Genomic DNA, 12,224 nt, shown 5'->3' on the forward strand with positions numbered 1-12,224 from the left:
CTAACCAACATCCGGCATAGATCTGCGAAGGAAATGTACCGCGTTACTATCGTAAATGTCTCGACTCGCGGACTCTTCCTTTTCGCGCACATGGCGCAATGATTTTTTTTTCTCTCTTTTTTTTTTTCCGACGAAGCTGTCGATGAAGTTATCACAATCACGAAATTTGATACGATATACTTATTTTAACGAGACATTGAAAATTTGCCTTCGGTCGCTATTAAGCTTAACGATGCGCACTTTGCAAACACCATATTACGCTTGTAATCATACGTCTCACAGCGTCGCCGACGCTTATCTTAAATGTTGCATTTTTCGGTTGACTTTGCCGGGGACCGGCTTTCGCACGTCTACATTGTACGAAAATGATGGCGGCATAAAAACACGGCACGGCGCGCGAACTCGAACGCGCATTAGGTTGAAATATATATGAAGGGGTATCCACGTTCTCTGACGATCAGAAATACGCCCCGGGGCTCGTTTAAAGGATCCGGACTCGCATTTCGCATTTGAACGGGAATCGAGGAGCGGCAGTTTCGTAACTATGTAGCGAGGATTCGCTTCCACGAAAATGGCAGGGAAGCTCTCAATCCTGGCGCAGCTCGACATCGGCGGCGATTTTGTTGTATTTTATTTTCCTTTTTATATGGCTATTGGCCGTATCTTTTTCGGTACCGACGGGATTGGATCGGATCGCGGATGGAGAGCAGATCGAAAGCACTTCGATTAAGATGGAATGCGATGAAGTTCGAACTGGCCTTAATAAACTCGCCCCGTTGAGGGAATGATGAAGAAATAATTTCACATTTCGTGTCGTTGAATAAAATAGCAGTACGAGTTCCAATAAAAGTAAAACATATATAACTTGAAGATTTCATGAATAATAATTTCCGCCAAATAAAAGTAAAGGAGTTCCTTTTTACGTAATTCTATCAAAAAATGTCAAATTAAAACAGTATTCAATTTATAATTATTTGTTTTCCGTTGTGATTAGCACAAACTTCGTTTGTTTCGAATTTTAGAACATTAATTTTATTTTTATTTAAATTTAATTAGCAAGCTCCCCCTTTTTTTTCGTGGCAATCCTTGCCTTCGTTAATTAAGTTTATAAAATTTTAATAATTTTTTAATATTATTTCCATGCTAGTGCGTGGAAAATTGTCTGGCATCAAATTATACGAAACCTGGTTATTGTCCTGAGAAAATGTCAATGACGCCCTTCGAAGCCGCCTGCTTGATCGCTTGCGTCGACGACTCTCGCTGCCCGGATTTAGCCAAGTGTTGCTCCCACGATTGCGGCATCACGTGCATGCATCCCATCGGTTTGGACAGTCGAAATGGTGAGTGTGGCAATCGTCATTTTGTGAGCCATGTGTTTATTTCTCGTTCGTATCTGTATCATGCAGACTAGTAATTTTGTAAATTGCAAAAGAGAGCCGTAAAGACGAAGGACTTCGGAAACTAAATTTTTGAAATGCATGCAAGCATATAGCAGGAACTTGATTTAATTTTCAGTGAATTCTAAGATTCCTTTTTACTTAAATATTTACGTTTACTTGAAGATTCTAAATTAATATCGTTGTTGATTCTTTTACGAAATTACTTACTTATTACGAATAATAATTTCCAATTTAAATTAGACCTACCGGCCGTGCCCGAGAACCTGCAGATACAGCAGCAAAAGAGAAATCTAGTATTTCTGACATGGCGCAACGGCAAGTTGAGTGGTAGCAACGTGTCCGCGAACGACGGGGACGTTCGCTATTTGGTCGAGGAGCGTCACCTCGTCGGCCCCAGGTATATGGAATCCAGATTAAGTTCCTGGACCGTATGTCACGTGTCGACGAAGCCGCACGCGACTCTTCGAGGTAGACTAAAAACGGGACACTGGTATCAGTTTCGTGTGGCGGCTGTCAATGCAAATGGATCACGCGGATATTCGCAGCCGTCCAGGCCTTTTAAAACGAAAGGTGAGTATATCCGAACGAGTTAAAAAACGAACGGACTCGCGTAGATTATTATTCGAAAATAATTATTTCGATTTCAATCGTTAGGCTGTAAAAAGAATAAATTTATTTCACGTTATAACTTGGAAATATTAATATTTCCCTAACGTTTTATACGCGAGATAATGAACTTACGTGAAATCTTGCTAAACGAAAATATAAATGTCAAATTAAAAGCTGCAAATACCGCGAGTCTTACATTCTCATTCGGTGGCAATTACCACCGGCAGAAATGTATGCGTTTCATCGGTGGCCTGAACCGTCGTCGGTCTTCGTGACTTTTAAGTCCGTCATTTCTGCATTCCAAATTGACACGAGAAAATAACAATTTTAAGAATGTTGTGGAAGGCTAGAGTTATTATCGTTGATTGTCCGAACTTGTGGAACAACTCGTCTCACGCGAGGCCATCGCGTCGCGGTGTTCCGCCGAAGAGAATTTACCTGCTGCGCGCGTGTGCATTCGTGTTCAAGAAATGTTTGTTTGTTGACTCGGAAATTCGGGCCATTAACCCGCAGCGTAAAGTTTCGGAGTCGCGTTAACCGCTTGCGCAAATCATTTGCGGTAAGTGTTGCTTAATTGTTGACCTATCGCACGCAAATTAAACGTCGCAAAGCGAAGGCCGCCGGTCAGCGTCGAGAGCGAGCGCGTTATCGAAAGGTCACGACTGCGACTTGACAAAGAGGAAAGCGATCGCGGCAACGACCACAGATATTATCTCAATTATTGACAAACGGCGCAGATTAATTATTGTCGACTGCTATCTTAATGAAATCACTTACTAATAGATTTTTCTATTAATTTCTCGTCTTTATTGCAAGTGCGCTAAACAAGTTTGGCTCGTGAAAAAGAAAATGATTAATATAATAAACCGTTCACGCATCGACAAATCGCGCAGAACCGGATTAAGAATTCAAGTTGTTACCAACGGCAAAATCACTTAGAAATTATCATTCGCCGTAAAGGCGACGTAATGATCTCTTACCACGTTTCCTTCGCCGGTTGCAGAACCGCGAAATCCGAAGGAGCCGCAGAACTTGACCTTGTCTAACGCGCGGCTCGTGGGTGGAAAGCTGCGTATTAACTTACGCTGGATTAAACCGGTATCAGACGTACCGATATCGTTTTATAAAGTGTTCTGGAGCAGATTCATTCACGGACCAACGAACGATTCCATTCTCGTTTATCACAAGACGATTCTAAAAGTAAGTTTCCTTTAATTTAATCCCAATTGCAACTAAATTAAATGGAAATTATATTTGTCAGATTTATTTTAAATAATATAAATATGTAATTTAAAAAAAAAAAAAAAAGGGGGGAAGAATGTTAGTCGATCTGTAATTAATTTTTATCGTCTAATTGCGAATTCAGAGCTCTGTGGATAGTTTTCGATTTTTTTGTAACCGAGATTTATGCTTGTGTGTTCTCAGGATAAGACCTGCTATGAATTAAAGAATCTGGAGCTCGAATGCCAGTATTTCCTTCAAGTGCAAGCGGTCGCGGTATATGGTGGACGACGTCTTACCTCACGCAAGGCGTCCAAGGTTTTCAACAGCACCGATTATATGGCGTACGGTAAGGTACCAGTCAGTTCTATCCTAAGTCTTTCTTTTTCTTTGTTTTTCTCCGTTTCTTTTCTTTTCTCCCTTGTAAAAGGGATTATAAGTCCAGTGTAATCGAAATAACCAACGAAAGCAGTGACCTTTCATTGAAGCCGACGTCGGGAGACGTTCTCGCAGGTGCGAGCGGACGCAGGCCGGTCTCCACGTGCGTCGCATGAATTGCCACTGCGGCGAAGTCAAGGCTCGTTTAGTTTGGCCGACGAGCAACGACGCTAGCATGTACAATATCACTTGGCAAGAAGAGTCCTGTTCGCGCAAGAAGAGCCCGGAACGTCGGAAATCTACAGCTTGGAAGATAGTTCAGGTACGTTATGTTAAATGACGTAAGTAAAAAAAAAAGTAAAAATCCACGGTAACTTATTAAGAGATGCAGATATATGTGCACGATTAATTTCAGACGTCACACTATGATTTGCGACAACTTCGAAATGACTGTATGTACAGCGCAAATGTGCGAAGCATATTGAAGAATGGCGATACGATCGGCCACGGTGCCAGTATAGAGTTTTTCGCAACCGGATGCCAGGATGACGAAAAACGGCGAAAGTATTTGCGCGGAAAAATTACGCGATGCAAAACGAAATCGTCCAGATCTATAAAGCAGTTTTCCGGTTTATTTGTGATAAATAAATAAAGGTAAAATAATTTCTAATAACAATTTGGCGGCACAAAGTACACAGAGCAAATTTATGGTAACCTGTAATTACGTTATCTATAATTTATGAATGATAATATAATTTTTCTTTTTCGTAGCTGGTAAAAGAATTAATTTAGCGTCGTATAATTTAATTGCGCTTTGCGCAGAATAATACTTAAACTAATAATAAATAATTAAAATTTAATCTATTAATTTAAATTATTCCTTTTTTAAATGGTCTGCAGCTTGTATGTTTTGTTTGCCCGCTTTAACTTTTGCAGAGCACGATTATATAATATTTATTCCTTACTACATAATTAATACAAATAAAAGATTGTAAAATAATTTCTATAATTTTATGCATTATAGATTTTATTGAAAAATTAAATTATTTTGACTTACTTCGCATGGTTAAACTGTAACATTACATTGAATCATTAATCAAAAACGAAATTTAAATACTTATCTTGCACGTTTTTCGCGGAAATAAAAAGATATTAATTTTAATATCCTAACAAATTAGTTCACAGAATAGATCGTCGCGTGCTCTCGGCACATATTCTCTATTACTTCTTAACAATTTTTAAACATAAAAGAGCGATCGAGTATGCTTGGTTCATAACCTGGAACATTGTTAAAAAAAAAAAGTTTAGAAAAATTAACAATAAGTTTCGTAACCAGGTAAGTAGTATAACGAACGTACGCGATCTTACCGTCATAAATGATGGCAAAGAGATACTAAAGTTTTCAAATGACGCCAGTTTGCACGTTAATTTATTACTTAACATTAATAACATAAATGTGTGCTTTATTGTCGGCCGAGATTGATACCAGTTTTCGTGAAATCCCCTATCCGTTATTTCTCTGCTCTAAATCAGGCCTAGATGTTAATGCATGATAAAATATCATTATTATATTTGTAAAATGTATTATTCTAAAACTTACTGCGTCCAATAACTTTTGTACATTGAAACATAAAATGAAAAACTGTATTAATTCGCCACAAGCAAAACAGACCATTGCAATCCGTTCAATAACAGTCTTTAGCAGCGCCTGAAAAGTTGCAAATTTTTTTTTTATTGTCAACTAAGTGTTCTTAACACGATTAACGTTACCAAATATATTACTCACTGTATTAAGTAGCATGACACCGACGAAAGAAAACCGTAAGATGTTATTCACATAAATTAAAGAAAAACTTAGGGACAATAATTCTTTTAACATGGCCGACATACTGAAAGACATAGAATATAGCTTTGAATAAAATTAGTTTTAAGATAATTTTATCAATAAAAATTTAATATTTGCTAAGTGCTTACCGAATTACGGTGCTATGATGCCGACATATCCTTTTGATTTCCATTTTCCTCTCAAAATCAATTTCTGAATAATTGGTTCTTTTTGTTTCATCAAGTTTGTTCGGCGAGTATTCTTTCCGAAGTACTTCCTTGAGTTTTAACGAGATATATTGATACTGTGCCGTCATTAACATCACGAAATTTAACATATAAATATCTACGGCAGCCTTTTTTATAAGAACGTACACGCTGCAGAATACCAATAACAGATTTCCAATTAGGAAAATTTCTGTTGAAAATGGCTGCTTCGAAATGGCAAACGGCAGTCTGTAATCCTCGTAAAAAAAAAAATTTCTTTTGAAAACCGTCCCGACCGGTACGATGATCCAAATTATTGCGGTTACCGCGCCGGACAGCCAATAAAACTTGAACGGAGAATGCATTAGTTTCAATGACTTAATCACCGTGCGCCTCATAGTCTCATCCTGCACGCGGAGAATCTCGTTCATGTTCTGGATCAATTGCAGAACCAAATTTTTGCGCATGTGGATACGCGCGACCATGAAGAAAACCTCCACGATGAACACAGTACCGATCATGCCGTCGCTTATAGCCTTTCTTTTCGATACATTCACTAACCCGAAGAAATATCCAATGACTATAACCGAGATTACAAACCACACGAAAGCGCTGTATATTTTCCAGACAACGGGGAACCGTGTATTATCTGTTGTCATGGGAAATAAATTACCGGAAATTAAGTTGATTCGCACATTTAAAGGATTCACGCTTTGGAAATCCATAATCTTGGTAATGCTTCTTGAAAAGCGTTCCGTCAGTTGCGTCACGTAACAAAATGAAGTGAATTTTTATAAACGAAACGTTCGACACTTTCGCTACGTCTGTTTGCCACTTTATCGTGTATTTACAACTAAACGTGAGGTAAGATTAAAGCGTTCGCTTGTGGACGAGCGTACGTCATTTTGGTCAATTTAGAAAAAGTTTATCGACTGAATTAACTACTCTTTAAAGAAGCCTTTTTAAAAGGTTTCTCTTTAGACATGGAGGGAAAAGAAGTTTAAGGCGCTTAATGGTCGAAGTTGCTTAGTATAATTAGCTTTTGGGAAAATTACATATCTTTCGTATTAAACATATTATACTTACTCTTCGGTTTGAGTGCTATTATCGCTCATGTCTTTTTCGAAAAGCAAAAAAACAGTTCAATTGTTTGACTCGGATAAAAATTATTAAAAAGTCATTATCAATTTTTAATGATGTGTTTCATTTTTTTTCTAATTAACGTCTATTGTTATATAAATCTTCTTTCTTTTCGACACACTCTTTTATGTCTAAAAGAACATGTGAAACCATTTTTGTCGATATTTGAAAATTACTGATGCACTCCAATAATTTAATAGTCCTTTCATTATATTTGTCCATTATCCGTATATACATATTATTTATTACAATATGACGGTGTATTAAAGCGGAAATGGGTTATTTTCTTTGTAATTACCAGAGTTTGCTCTACATACTGCGCGCAGAGACGCATCGTAAATGAATTATCGATCATAACGTAGAGAATTACTGCGTGGACTATTTAATTAGAAATACCCGTGTATGCACAAACCGTGTAAAAGTTTTTGAAGAACCATACAATTATTGGCATTGTTATATAATTTCTGATATTTACAAACTCATTTAACAAAAATTAAATTTCTTTGCAAGTATGCTTACTTTTATTTTTAGATTGGAAGTAATAACGATAACTACTACTCCGCAAGACGCCTTTTTTTCTGTTATTTTTACTTCATTTTTAAAAATAAGAGAGCTACTGAGTACGATTGATTTAAAATCTGGAAGAAAAACTGTTTAATTTGTAATTTCATTGCTGTGTATAAATTAATCGAAAATAAATATAGTTTTACCGTCATAAATGAAGGTAAGGAGAGATTAAACTTCTCAAAGGTCGCAATTTTACATTCTAAGTTATTAGCCATAATTGTCAAAATGAATATACGCTTCACTGGCGGCTGAAGCAGATACCAGTTTTCATGGAACGCCTTATCCGTCATTTCTGTACTCTACAACATTCTCATAAAAAATAATATTTAGCATAAAAAGTGATATGAATTTTACGAGATAAATCACGAATTGGCTAGCTAATTATTAGGTAACGATTGGAATCAATTTTTACTCGGGTAGTTAATAAAATACGAGATAATATATAAAGACAAGTTATAAAAGAAATTACCGCATCTAATAATTGCTGCACACAGGAGCATAAAATATAAAGTTGTACTACCGCGCCTGATGCATATATCATAATTGAAATTGCTTCCCAAAAAGTTGTTGATGTTATCTAAAATTTTACAAGTAATATATTAGATAATACATTAAAAGAAATAATGTAAACGTAAGGAAATTAAGAAATAAAGATAGAAATAGAGACAGAGAGTAAAGGGAGCAATTAATTGTTCTACATTACTACTTACGCTGCTTATCATGATACCAATGAAGCAGAATCTAAAGACGCTGTTTACATATATTAAACTAAAATTCAAAGATAACAGTTTTCTTAGCAATGACGTTATGCTGAAAGAAAGTACAGAGTGTAAAATGAATCTGAAATGGAGTATTAAAAATCAAACAGATTTAATTGTAAATATCGTACGATGCATATAAAATATAATTCAATTAAAAAGCTCTCTCTTCCTCCCTGTCTCTTAATTATATAAATATTAATTTATCATTTAATAATTAATTTTGTTGTATAAATGTTAAAATTGTTAGAGAGTGCTTTATTAACTTCGATATACTTACTATATCATGTCTCTATAATGTCGACACAGTGCTTTTATTTCTATTTCCTTCCTTCGATTTAATTCTTGAGAATCTTTCCCTTCATCTTCTCGACATATCATTGCGATTTTCAGCGCGAAGTATCTATACTGCACGGTCACCATCAATATTAAATGCACCATATATGTATCCACGCTGACTTTCTTCAGGAACAAGTATATCGAAGATATTATTATAAAGAGACTTCCCAGTACAAAGACTTTGAGCGAGAACGGCTGTTTAGTGAAAGCAATAGGTATTCTGTAATCCTCATAAAGAAATATATTCTTTTCAAATAGTAAGACGAATGGTATGCACTCCCAGGCTATTATCGACGCAACGCCGGCGGACCAGTAAAAGTTAAGTGGAATTTTTACCGGGTCCAAAGTCGACGTAACGACATTCTTCATGGTGTCGTCGGCGGCACGCAAAATCTCATTCAGCTTACGAATTAATTGACACACTACGTTCTTACGGGCGTGAATTCGTAAAAGTAAAAAGGACATTTCGAAAAAGATTACAAAGCAGATCATGCCGTCTTTCATGACTTTTTCTATTGGCACGTACATGCACCCGGGTACCATGGCGATCGCGTTAATAAGCTGCATTATCCACACAACGACGCAATGAAATTTCCAAAAGAGTGAAAACGACGAGTCGCGATCGACCATCGGCAGCAGGTTACCCGAAATTAAGTTCAGCTTAACATTCAGGCGGTTTACGTTTTCAAAGTCCATGCTTGTAATCTCGCCAACTACAATTGTACTCGGCTCTTCCTCTTCGCGTACCTCGCGTATGACGCGTTAAAATGCGCATCTCCTTTCTCATTTCAAGAAAATAATGTTCGGCTTTACGGCTGGAATTTAGAGATAATACGCGGATCTTTGTCAATTTTCGCCGTTTCATTATTCATTTTAAATTTTTCGCTCGACATATATGCCAGTATTAAAATTATAGATACCCGTCCTGAGGCAAGTAATAACACTTCGTTCTTTTCATTACAGCCACTAATTTGTTTTGCGATTAGTATGCGTTGGTGCATCAAAATCGTCGACATCGTGAATAAATAACGATTTGTAGCAGTTATCTTTCGTTGTCCGATAGAAATAAGTGTCGCGATGCCTTTCGGAAGAAGATATTGAATATATAGAACTATAATCTTTATTATCGAAATTATATCTCACACATTTATATACGTATATGAACACGAGTCTCTGTCGCTTTCTTCTATTTGTGTTCTTCATCGCGACAATTATCTTATAGTACACTTGTGACTGAGCTTTCGTCTGTATCACAGACTTGCAGTTGCGAAGAGATCGCAGTATTTAACGTTGTTTAATGTGTATACCGTCAATGGGAAAATGACAAAATAATTTCGTGAGTTTAATTGATGTTGAATATGTTGATAACTTCATAGTATTATTTGTACTAAATTTGCATATTGAAATGTGATAAAGATAATGTTAAAATAAATATGTCTTCTGCAAAAGTATATTACGTTGCTAATTATAGATTTGACGAATAATATAATTTAAAGAAAGGAAGAAAAGAACAGTTATCAATATATAATAGGTTTTACCACTAATTTAATTAAAATTTTTATGAATTCATATCTGACAATATACACAAAGATAATAAAGAACTTCATTAACGAACGTTGCAGGAATAAACGTTTATCGCAACAATTATCTATTGCAACTTTATCTTTTTAACTAGATTTACTGAAGCATGTTATTAATGTTTAATATTTAAAATTAAATCTAAATATTGGCATTCTATTAATCTACAAAATTTTTTATTTTCTGTGTTGGTTGTTCAATAATTAAGATCGCACATTAACTTCGATAAACGTTTCTAAATTACTTTCATTCATCGTGTTTCATTTCATTTTTAATAACAGGAGGGCAATAGAATAAGATTGATTCAAAGCCTGAAAAAAAAATACTTTAAAATTTGTTCTTTTCTTAATATCTTATTTTTGTTAATGAACTACGTGTCAAATTAATTATGTTGTGTATATTAATTAATTAATTTATCTTACCGACATAAACGAAGATAAATTTAAGTTGAATCTCTCGAATAATGCTAATTTAAGAGTCAAATTGTTACTAGCCATTATCATCAACAAGAATACACGTTTTACAGATGAATTGCATTTATACCAGTTCTCGTGGAATGCTTTATCCGTAATTTCTGAGGCCTAAATTTAATATACGAGCAAAATAATAGAGTCCGTCACCGAATAAAAAAATTATTTAAGAATTTATATCCTTTTAACAGTGATAAATAAGTATTAAATTAAGTCTTACTGCTTCTGATAATTTCTGGAAGCAATTACATATTATGTAGAATTGAATTACTGAGCCAGATGCGTAAATGAAGATCATGAATCCATCGAACAAAGACACGGATATCTGAGGTTTGACAAATATCGCTGCTATAACTGATTAATTTGTGATAATTTGATACCATTTCTTGCTATTTCTACGTATGCAATTGCAAGCGCATTTTAAAAACTAATTAATGCATTAATTACTCACTCTACTCATCATAAAACCCAGAAAACAGAATCGAAAAACGTTATTTAAGTAAATAATACAGATGGTCAGGGATAAAAACTTCCTTAGCATTTGAGTTATACTGAAACAAAGTGTATCTATTATAGTTATATTATTTAGATAATTTTTTTAAGAATTGCACTTACTATAAAATATTTTTATGTTGCCGACATACGTTTCTAATGTCTCTGTTAATATTCGGCTGGTCATAGTTTTGAAATATCAATACAAATCTCAAAGCAATGTACTGATATTGCGATGTTACTAACGATATCAAATGCGCGATATAAACTTCCACGCTGATCTTTTTTAAAAAAATAAATAAATTGGCGACCGTCATTATCGTGTTACCCAGCACGAAAATATTGGTGGAAAACGGTTCTTTGGAATAAATGGCCGGTGCTTTGTAATCTACGTAATAAAAGGTATTTCTTTCAAGAATTAATATATTCGGCAAACTGAACCAAACTATTAGCGAAGGAAAGACGGTAACAAAATAAAATTTAAATGGTGTTTTCATGGGGTTTAAATTTGCTGTTACAATATTCTTCAAGTTTTCGTCTTTAATGTTAAAAGCATCGTTCAACTTTTGTATTAACTGCTGTATCAGTGACGAATGTTGGTGTATTCGTAAAATTATCGAGTTTTCCTCCATTATAACAATTAAAACGGTTAGTCCATCGTTCAGTGTTTTTTCTATCGGTACAAAAAAAAAGCTGGCGATTAATGTGACCGTGTAAAACAGCTGGAACAGCCATATAACAGTACCGTACAGTTTCCAAGATATTGGAAAGGATGAGTTGTTTGTTATTGGCATTAAATTACCCGAAAGCAAATTTAACCAAGCATTCAAAGAGTTTACGTTTTGAAAGTCCATGCTTGTGATACCGTCAACTAAATTTGTACTCGACTCTCCTTTTCTCGTGTCTCGCATATGCCGCGTTAAAACGCGCATCTTCTCTCTAATTTTCAAGAAAATAATGCCTGACTATACTGTCGGAATTCAGAAATGATTTGCGGACATTTATCGATCCTCCGCCGTCTCATTATCTCTTTTGAATTTTTGTTCGACAACTATCCTAATATTAAAATTATAGTACCCGTCCTAAGGCAAGTAAAGCCACTTCAATCTTTTCATTACAGCCAACAACTTATCGTCGTGTGATTAGTATACGTCGATATTTCGATACCGTTGATATCGTGAATAAATAACGATTTGCAGAAGTTATCTTTCGTCGCCTGTTAGAAATAAATGTGGCGATGT

General features: G+C 35.3%; 4 protein-coding genes across 4 annotated transcripts; 1 reads left to right on the plus strand and 3 right to left on the minus strand.

Moving 5' to 3' along the window:
• Positions 1-991: 991 nt before the first annotated feature.
• Positions 992-5,576, plus strand: Kal1 (Kallmann syndrome 1). The gene is made up of 6 exons (XM_070663488.1): positions 992-1,340; positions 1,641-1,970; positions 3,013-3,209; positions 3,435-3,579; positions 3,719-3,930; positions 4,024-5,576. Exons 1-6 carry the CDS (start codon positions 1,205-1,207, stop codon positions 4,258-4,260), a joined length of 1,257 nt encoding a protein of 418 aa, XP_070519589.1. The 5' UTR covers positions 992-1,204; the 3' UTR covers positions 4,261-5,576.
• On the minus strand, positions 4,797-6,385 carry LOC139106596 (odorant receptor 67c-like). The gene is made up of 5 exons (XM_070663490.1): positions 5,583-6,385; positions 5,395-5,497; positions 5,209-5,316; positions 4,977-5,132; positions 4,797-4,886 (listed from the first exon to the last, which is right to left on the minus strand). Exons 1-5 carry the CDS (start codon positions 6,362-6,364, stop codon positions 4,830-4,832), a joined length of 1,206 nt encoding a protein of 401 aa, XP_070519591.1. The 5' UTR covers positions 6,365-6,385; the 3' UTR covers positions 4,797-4,829.
• A 976-nt stretch (positions 6,386-7,361) lies between these two features.
• Positions 7,362-9,142, minus strand: LOC139106604 (odorant receptor 49a-like). The gene is made up of 4 exons (XM_070663499.1): positions 8,385-9,142; positions 8,057-8,156; positions 7,816-7,923; positions 7,362-7,645 (listed from the first exon to the last, which is right to left on the minus strand). Exons 1-4 carry the CDS (start codon positions 9,137-9,139, stop codon positions 7,367-7,369), a joined length of 1,242 nt encoding a protein of 413 aa, XP_070519600.1. The 5' UTR covers positions 9,140-9,142; the 3' UTR covers positions 7,362-7,366.
• A 1,278-nt stretch (positions 9,143-10,420) lies between these two features.
• Positions 10,421-11,915, minus strand: LOC139106605 (uncharacterized). Its single transcript, XM_070663500.1, has 4 exons — positions 11,107-11,915; positions 10,943-11,042; positions 10,712-10,816; positions 10,421-10,602 (listed from the first exon to the last, which is right to left on the minus strand). The coding sequence occupies exons 1-4, from the start codon at positions 11,913-11,915 to the stop codon at positions 10,435-10,437; spliced, it is 1,182 nt and encodes a 393-aa protein (XP_070519601.1). The 3' UTR covers positions 10,421-10,434.
• Positions 11,916-12,224: the final 309 nt, after the last annotated feature.

Source organism: Cardiocondyla obscurior, linkage group LG11 (genome assembly GCF_019399895.1).
Source record: "Cardiocondyla obscurior isolate alpha-2009 linkage group LG11, Cobs3.1, whole genome shotgun sequence".
Taxonomy (NCBI): Eukaryota; Metazoa; Arthropoda; class Insecta; order Hymenoptera; family Formicidae; genus Cardiocondyla; species Cardiocondyla obscurior.

Coding starts and splice junctions, on each gene's coding strand:
- LOC139106605 (XM_070663500.1), bottom strand. CDS start 11,915: ATGCGCGTTTTAACGCGGCATATGCGAGACACGAGAAAAGGAGAGTCG. Junction 11,043..11,106: donor CAACATAAAAATATTTTATA/GTAAGTGCAATT, acceptor ACTTTGTTTCAG/TATAACTCAAATGCTAAGGA. Junction 10,817..10,942: donor TGGGTTTTATGATGAGTAGA/GTGAGTAATTAA, acceptor GTCAAACCTCAG/ATATCCGTGTCTTTGTTCGA.
- LOC139106604 (XM_070663499.1), bottom strand. CDS start 9,139: ATGGACTTTGAAAACGTAAACCGCCTGAATGTTAAGCTGAACTTAATT. Junction 8,157..8,384: donor CATTATAGAGACATGATATA/GTAAGTATATCG, acceptor ACTTTCTTTCAG/CATAACGTCATTGCTAAGAA. Junction 7,646..7,815: donor TGCAGCAATTATTAGATGCG/GTAATTTCTTTT, acceptor AGAATGTTGTAG/AGTACAGAAATGACGGATAA.
- Kal1 (XM_070663488.1), top strand. CDS start 1,205: ATGTCAATGACGCCCTTCGAAGCCGCCTGCTTGATCGCTTGCGTCGAC. Junction 1,341..1,640: donor CGGTTTGGACAGTCGAAATG/GTGAGTGTGGCA, acceptor AATTTAAATTAG/ACCTACCGGCCGTGCCCGAG. Junction 3,580..3,718: donor CACCGATTATATGGCGTACG/GTAAGGTACCAG, acceptor CTTTCATTGAAG/CCGACGTCGGGAGACGTTCT.
- LOC139106596 (XM_070663490.1), bottom strand. CDS start 6,364: ATGGATTTCCAAAGCGTGAATCCTTTAAATGTGCGAATCAACTTAATT. Junction 5,498..5,582: donor CATCATAGCACCGTAATTCG/GTAAGCACTTAG, acceptor TATGTCTTTCAG/TATGTCGGCCATGTTAAAAG. Junction 5,133..5,208: donor TACAAAAGTTATTGGACGCA/GTAAGTTTTAGA, acceptor GGCCTGATTTAG/AGCAGAGAAATAACGGATAG.